Source organism: Drosophila tropicalis, unplaced genomic scaffold, assembly GCF_018151085.1.
Source record: "Drosophila tropicalis isolate 14030-0801.00 unplaced genomic scaffold, ASM1815108v1 contig_443, whole genome shotgun sequence".
NCBI classification, from domain to species: Eukaryota; Metazoa; Arthropoda; class Insecta; order Diptera; family Drosophilidae; genus Drosophila; species Drosophila tropicalis.
The window spans coordinates 6263071-6271564 of record NW_027172907.1 but is presented as its reverse complement, the minus strand read 5'-3'; the positions used below and the strand labels follow the sequence as shown (position 1 = coordinate 6271564).

The 8494-nt window shown below is 37.4% G+C and overlaps 1 protein-coding gene across 1 annotated transcript; it reads right to left on the bottom strand.

The window, feature by feature from the left end:
• Window positions 1–4858: 4858 nt before the first annotated feature.
• LOC137574053 (odorant receptor 65a-like) lies at window positions 4859–6670 on the bottom strand. The gene is made up of 5 exons (XM_068286160.1): window positions 6540–6670; window positions 6301–6472; window positions 6088–6227; window positions 5257–5642; window positions 4859–4935 (listed from the first exon to the last, which is right to left on the bottom strand). Exons 1-5 carry the CDS (start codon window positions 6668–6670, stop codon window positions 4859–4861), a joined length of 906 nt encoding a protein of 301 aa, XP_068142261.1.
• Window positions 6671–8494: the final 1824 nt, after the last annotated feature.

Below are 8494 nucleotides of genomic sequence, written 5' to 3'. Positions count from 1 at the left end.
ATACATATATATATATATATATATGTCTAGTATACATATATATATATATATATGTTAATGAAACTTAAACTTAATTTTTACTCTAATTAAAGCAATATTTATAAGTATATATATATATGGTTTTTTTTTTGGCATGTGTTAGATTTAGAACCAATTGAAAGAACAACTGCAATATTGTATTTTAAATATTTATTCATTAAATGCACACACACACACACACAGAAAGACAGACGATCAGACAGACAGACAGACAGATAACAGACACTTGCTACTTTTCACATAATAAAACAATAAATGATAATTAGCAATTATAATTACAAATTACAAAACAAATTATGATGATAATGTTGTTGCTGCAACAGCAACAAAACGCTAGCAACTTTTCAACTATGAGCAACTCGAAATGTTCCAATTTAGCATAACGAAACTAATTATGTGGCAAGATAAACACAATAACTAAATACTGAATTAATCATTTTCATAAACACACAAAATCCATTCAATTGTGCAGAAATAATTTTTGGCACACACACACAAAACAACAACAACAACAACAAAACAATTTAATGAAACAAAATAATACAACAAATAAATAAAAAAGAAAAGAAACAACATTAAAAAACAAAAACAAAAACAAATAAAAATAAATACAAAAGAAAAATAAACATAAAATGTATGCAAAATGTATTTGTTTTATTCATCTCTTAGCAAAAATTTCATTTCAATTTTTATACAGCTTTTGGGAATTTGTTTTGCCTCAAATCAGATTTGCGCTTACAATTGAAAATTTGTTCAAATAATGGAAAAATTTATCACATTCTTTTAGCCTGGCTATAATTTTCATCCAAGGATCGAAAAAGCCGTCAATTACTGAAACAGACATTTTAGTTACAAACTAAGCTTAATTAACTTTAGTTTTAAAATATAATATAATTGGTGAATTGACCATTATAGCTTTATCGATTTCTAACCCTTTTATTGTATCTCCTTAAACGTTTATATATCTGGAATATCCATCTTTCTATCAGTTTATTTTCTAATCCTTTCGGCTGTTTATTTGCCTTATTACATTGCGAATTGAATCGTTTAGCACTGAGAGACATCATCTTTTGAGAGGTAATCAGCAAATTTTTCTTTTCTCCAAACCGAAACGATTCATTATAAATTCAAATTTCCTTAGAAGATTTTCAAGCAGGTCGAATCAAGTTCATGCACTAATTCCCACTTTCCCATGTAATAAAAGACAAAAATGAATTTTTAGATAACTATCTGGAAAATCGTGTGACATTTTCCCCCTACTGATGTTTGATGATGTTTTCCTATATACCCAATTTGCTGACATGCGCCAATTCCCTGGAAGTTGGGGAAGAAGTTAAATCAGTAGTTAGGAAAAGTTGCAAAAAAAAAAGGTGTCAAACATTCAGTGAGTTAATCATCGAACCATGCTTATAGGACAAATGCCATGCACGACTTCATTATTAGGCAACCTCATATGCACATTGCCATTGGACAGGCGAGTCCGTCGTGCAGACATGCAGAAATACAGACGATATAGACACAGATTCAAAGTCGAAGTCAGCATCATTTGAGTCTAGACGACTTCTCGATGTACCTAAGATGCCTGGTCACAAAATGAAAAACTTTCATTTCCTATACAAACGAGTGGCACACGAATACAAAGTAAAAATATCTACCTCAAATTTGTTTGTCAACTGGAAAAGGGAGTGTGTGTGTGTGTGTCTTTGTCTGTGTATGTTTTATGGAGGGGTGGAGGAGGTGGAGGGCCATTAAATTCCTTGCTGGCTGTCGCTAATGAAGTCATAAAACCGCATGACATTTTCGCTACCTCCAAGGAAATTCCCCTTGATCTTACATTTTGTCAAGACGATCTTGTTGTGCACACACACACACACAACTTACAAATGCACTAAGAGCTTGAGAGAAAGACAGAGAGAGAGAGAGAGAGATCGAAAGGGATAGAGATATATATATGCAATTGTCTGTGTTTCTCCTTGTTCAGGCTTCATTCACTACCTTCATTCGATCGTTCCAATATGCAAATGAAACCTTCACCCGCTGCCACCCACAGACACAGCGACGACAACGACGATGTAGTTGTTGTTGTTGTTGGACCGAGGACTGGTTGAGGATTCAGACGATCCATATGTCCATATGTTTTATATCTGAGCATGAAATCTTTCGCTTTCGATTGGCCTTTATTTTGCCTTTTGTTTTGTTCGTGCTGAAAATATGCAAAAATTGTTGGCAATCTCAGACAGTTAATCCAAAAACGTTCGGAGGGCCTTTCGTGTCATAAATGGCATAAATATTCCCTGTTTGACCGAACAACCTAAATTTTTTTTCCCCATTTTTCTCTTTTTACATGTATTAAAGCCAAAACCAAAAATGAAAAGGAGCAACAACAAGCCAAAACCCAAAGAAAGAACCAGAAAGTAGAAGGAAGTAAAATGAAACGCAGAAGAATCACAATAAACAATGCAGAAGACTTTCACTTTTTTTCTTTCTTTTTTTTTTTCTTGAATCTCTGCTCTTCGGGCTCTTTCCGAAAATGAAATTAAATCGTTTTTCATTTTTATGCATGATATTTGTGATTGGTTACCAATAAATGTCTCGATTGTTAATGGCCAGAGTAAAGTTTATGAATGGAGGTCAATGAGTGAGTGAGTAAGAGCAAGATTGTGAATCGCAAAGAATTCAGAAATAATTGCATTGTGTTTTTTGTATTGAAACATTTTTGAAGATATAACCATTCAATTCCATTCAAAGTAATTTTGGACACTGATTTCCCTAATAAAGTTATTTTGTTTAAGTTGCTTTGAAACTTCACTCAGCCTTTTCAAGTTGAGTTGAATTCTAAGCTCTTAAAAGTGCTTTCTTCTTCTTCTTCTTACTTGCAAGTCGAATTGAGTTCAAGAACTAGTTCGACATGTTAATTGAATTGCTCACGACTTTCTCTGGAACTGAGGTTCTTTAAACTTTGTTAAAGTCCTCGAATAGAAAATTGAAAAAAAAAAAAAATAGTAAAAAATATTGATCACAGTGGAAACGAGCACTTTCCTTTACCAATTTCGTATCCACGCTGGCCTTTCAATAATAACTTTCCTCTTTTCTACATTTCAACAAGCCCACACCGAAAGATCCATTATGCTGAGATAAGGATTGAAAACAGCAATAGCAACAACTACAAATAACTAAGCTAAATTCATGCTAGAGAGCTTCAAACTGACATCGTTGACTTCTGACTGCCAGCTGACGATAATGTCGTCGTTTGTTATGCTTGAATCATCAGCCAAGAAGACTATCGACAGTAAACTTTTGCCTACGATACCCCCCCCTTTCCATGGTCGGTTAGCCTGTTGTTTGCCTGTTGAACTAAAGCGCATGCATCATCATTATTATCATCATTGTCAGCTAGAGAATGGAGGGGTAACAACAAAAAAAAAAAAAAATACAACTACTGCGCATGAATGAATCACATCATCATCGTCCTCATCATCATTCTCATCCACATCCCCCATCGAAGGAGCCTAACGAGAGATCGTTGTGTTCAGATGCAAAAGAAAAGAAAAAAGGAAGCAGAAAAAAAAAAGCAGAAACTGGCATCTCATGCAAAAGCCATCGTCAAGCGAAAGTCGCGACAAAACTCTCTCAATAGCAAAAGCCAAAACCAAAAAACGATACCCCCCAACCATTACCCTACGCTCCTATTTCGTTGCTCCTCCTCTGAGGAGGCTTGTGTAGCCATAATGATGAATTAGGCTGCTGTCATGTCATGACAAAGGCGCACGGCATGCAATGGCATACAGATTGGTTGATCAGAAGCCAGAGAGAGATGGCATGACAGTGGCAGAGAGTTTGAAGAGCAGGCGGGAAATGCAGCCAGGAGCAGCCAGGCAGTTGGCCCAGACTAGACCAGACTCGTCTAAGTAAATACAAGGCACACAAAATGCAAAATGCAATTGCGAATATTCAAACTTAAGTAGGAAGTTGAGTCTTAAATGAGCTACAAAGAAAAACAGTAAACTGACAAATCGTTTGGCTGTAACAGCGAGTTCAGTACAGTGGGGCAAAACGTATTTCAAGTATTTTTAGGTTAGGCTATTATGAAACGAACTCTTCAGCTTACTTCCATTTAGTTTCCTAAAGACTTACCTAAGCTCTTGATAATCTTTGCATCCTGCTTTGGATTTGCACCACTGTAAAAACGTCTGTTGCCTGTCTGCATAAGTTGTGGCTATGGCCGCTCCCCTGGATCTTAAGTGAAATTTTGTGTACAATATGCGCAAATCAAAAGCTTTTTACTTTTCGTGGTTGGGACAGGTTTTTTTTCTTTTCCTTCCATTTGTTCATTTTCGTGTGCATGCAAATTTGATATTTGTTGCGGATCTTGGCCTAGTACGTTGGCGTTTTGTTAATTAATTTGAGGCGACTTGTCGTTGGCAATTAGTTGTTGGTCTTAAGCAGATGAGATGACATATTATGCCATGTTGTTGGGGCAAATGAAGTTATTATGCCCAAGGAGAGGCCTTCCGTCCGTCCATCAGTTTGTCAGTTGGGAGTGGATGGACGGATGGATGGATGAATGTTTGAAATAATACTAAGTATATACATCTATCCATTCGAGTGGCTCTGATGGCCTCTTAGCTGCGAAGGTTAATTGCCAACAATAAGATTCAATCAAGCTAATGATGGAAGCAACTGAGCAGCAGCAGCAGCAGCAACAGCTTCCAGTTCGACAAGGTCCGCCAACAGAAATGCAATTTATGAGGCACAAAATCGTTCAACGGAACCGGACTTCACTCTGGGTCTGGGTCTGGGTCTCCGTCTCGCTCTCGGTTTAGGTCTGACTCTGCTTATGCTTATGCTGCTGTTGCTGCTGCTGCTGCTGCTGCTGGTGTCGACCTTTCGGGGTCGCTGTGCATTAAATGCAACCTCATTCGATGAAAGTTTTTCCCTCTTCTCCTTCATCTGCACTCTTGAATTATTGATAAACCCAAAATCAAGTACAATATAATTTGTGGTACACAATGTTTTATAGTTTCAAGATTAAGCTGGTCCCATAGAATTGTATATAAAGACATCAAGATATAAAAATTGTTGAAGGCTCAAGAATGTAATATTCATTTGTTCTTTAATCCAGGAATTCCAGCAAGATAGTTAGTAAGCCATAGCTTTGCTTTAATATCTATGAAAAATAATTGTAAATGTACGTAATTGATAAGATGATCTTCTTACTACAACTTACAGCCATGCAAGTGACCAAATTGAAGGCAGGCAATGGAGACCTGGCTCCAATATTCAATGGCTTCTGGGCACGCTGAATGAGAAACATAAGATCTCGTTGAATGGTGCTTGATCTGGTTATCCATAGAGGACAATCGTAGGCCTCAAAAGCAGCCACAGCAACATCCTGAGATGTTTGCGTAACTAAATCACCGCATTTGGACCAATAAATTAGACCACCAAAGACTATGGGCATGGTCATCACAAATCTACCGGCCACAAGTGGTTGATGTCTCGCCGCAAGAGCCGCAAATGTGCACAAAAGTAACAAAATGAAATTGGCCAACAAAAATGTAAGTAAAGGATTATAGAACACATCATTGACGCGATCAACAATGCTGGAAAAAGGGGAAAATTTATCAGCTTATAAGTAATCTCTAGACTCTCGAAACTCACTGCATAATTTTCTGATGAAATTCAATTAACTTTTTCAATTCCATGGCAACGATTTGCTCATTGTCTCCCTGGCCGGTGAACTGATTGAGATTTCTTAATTGAATGCAAAGTATTTCCAAGTTGGCTGCCAATTGAAAAAAACAATGGCACGATAGGAATTCGGTTAAGATAAGCCACGGCAGAAAATAGAGCACACAAAATGATTGTGATATGAAGATCAATATATACGAAGTTGGATGCTCCTCTGGATTATGCCAATTAAAGGGATAGACAGCATGAAAGGGCAATTGTTGACTTGTCCACATGGGTGCCAAAATGAGTAAGGCTATTAGAAATAATATCCCAATATGCCAACAAATACTCAGACTGGTTTCTATGTGATAATACCAACGTCTGCGTGATTGCGTTTCTTCAGAATTAGGACCTACATTCCACTGGTGATGGCATTCCTCTAATGCATCGACTATTTCGTCAACTTGATCGGCTTTCAAATAGTAAAATGACCACCGGGCGATCACATAGAGGCCCTAGAACAAGATATTTGGCAAAAGAAATGAATATAATCTCTTGTTAGCGAATCACACAGTTAACTTAGCCAACCGATATTGTCCACAGAGCATCTTCGCTAAACTCGACAATGCTATCTAGTGATTCGGTTAGGCCAATAATCGTTGGCACAATGAACGTGGTTAATTTGACTAAAAGAAAAGCATGCCACACTCGCCGACGGGTCAAAAGGCGTTCTTCGGCATTGGCATAGTTCCCCATAATCCTGTGGGGAAAACAAATGAAAGCCGAACATTCATTTTATCCTAAGACATTCTATTCACCTGACTTACTTCATTTGCTCCCGTGAGTAATATGGCGTCATATGCCTGGGTATTTGTTCTAGATTCTTGTACAGTCGCCAACCGACATTATATTGCTCCAAAAGTCGGACTAAAATGCCATCCCTTGATGGTACTGCCATTTATCTTTAATTCTATGGACACATTCTTATGAGTTTATCTACTTATATATGCCACGAGTTTCAAATTGCCCATATAAAATATGCATACCAATTTGATTCATTTTCATTTTCCTTTCTCATTACGATAATAACGTGTGAATTGTGGATGCATTTAGCATCTGTAACATGCGATTAAGTTAAGTATACAGATTAATTTTTTAAGAAATTCGAAGGCTTATCAATTATCGGCTTTAAAAATTTCTTAAATTCTAATACCTTTTCGAATGGAAGCACTTTTAGTAGTTCATGAATCGAATTGCCAAAGATCTTAACTAAAACAAACTATTGAAGCTTTCTAGCGCGTGTTTGGCAAAGTTTAATGCTGTTAAGGGGCGCAACCTTAATTGAGTTCATATGGCTGCATTTTTTGATTGTCAACGTTGTCATGGCGAGGCAGGACAACAACATTGTTGCTCCTCTCTAGACTCTAGAGAAGACTTCGTTATCACACAACATGCCAGCACTTGGGAATTGTTAAGCGAAGAGGCCTGAAGCCGCCAATGCCGCCGCCTAGTGAACAATGAATGAGGACAAAACATTGGACATTGGCAACAGCAACAGCAACTGCAACTGCAAGAACAACAACCACAGAAGATCCTCAATCGTCGTTCACCAAGCAGATTCGATCAAGCATTTGGCATTTCATGCCCATCAAATGCGTTGACATTGAACAATTGCGCGTAATGTTGTCGTACACTTGACAAGCGCGCAAATTGTAGCCTAGGCTAACGAAATGAAATTGCAAACTAAAGCGAAAGCTTCTCCAGCAATTGCAATCCATCCATCTATCCACCTATCGATCGAGCAATGGATCGATCGACTTCATTCGTTTGTTAGTTTATATTGGTCTAGCCGAAAAAAAAAAGTAGAAAACTAGCAAACAAACAAACAGGGAAACAACTTTTGATGGAAATTGGCAGTGATGTCTGCTTGATTGTTTCAACTTCTTTACCTATTTTTTGTTGTTGTTGTTGTTTCATTTTCTTTATTTTTTATTTGTTTGATGTGTTGTTTCTTTTTGTTTTTATTTGGTGGCCTTAATGAAGCGAACTATGTGTACATTCACTCGACAAGTCAGTGCCACCAGACCAGACAAGCTTGTCAGAGAGCTCCCAATTGCCAAATATGCAGCGGCAGCAACGGGCCCGCAAGTCCAAAACACACACACACACAAAACTCTTCACTAAATGCTATCTCTAAGCCAGATTAATATAACAACCAACAAGCGAACCAAACCAACAAGAGGCAACAACCAACTAACCACCATTCAATGAGTGTGGGTGATATGTAGAGTTTTCGTTTCGTTTCGCAGTTCGATAGCAAAAGTCAAAAGTCATTCATTCTAGCCAATTCTCAATGACCAAATTTGGTCAAGGCAATATTTCTAACTGTAAAATGCATTCCTTTTTGCTTCCCCCAATCGTAGTTATTTGCCTTAAATGGCTCGAAGAAAAAGTGTAGTGCCAACTTTCAACAAAACAAACAAAATTCATGTAAATTTCATTTTGCCTTTCACCCTTCAGCACCCTCCCCAGCACACCAACACAAGTCCCTATTATCCCTATTCAATATGTTTAAATATGTATGCATATACTAGGTAAATACTTAGTAGTTTAATTAGTCTACGCTTCTACATTTGATTGGCCATAATCGCTTTATGTGCAGATTAAATGTTATTTGCTTCAGGTGCTGAGACTAAGACACCTGGAAACAACTTCACGCAACACTAGAAGACTAGGGATGGCCAGCTTATCAATATGATAAGATATATGTAGCTTAACTAAG

Coding starts and splice junctions, on each gene's coding strand:
- LOC137574053 (XM_068286160.1), bottom strand. CDS start 6,670: ATGGCAGTACCATCAAGGGATGGCATTTTAGTCCGACTTTTGGAGCAA. Junction 6,473..6,539: donor TACTCACGGGAGCAAATGAA/GTAAGTCAGGTG, acceptor TTTTCCCCACAG/GATTATGGGGAACTATGCCA. Junction 6,228..6,300: donor ATGCTCTGTGGACAATATCG/GTTGGCTAAGTT, acceptor ATCTTGTTCTAG/GGCCTCTATGTGATCGCCCG.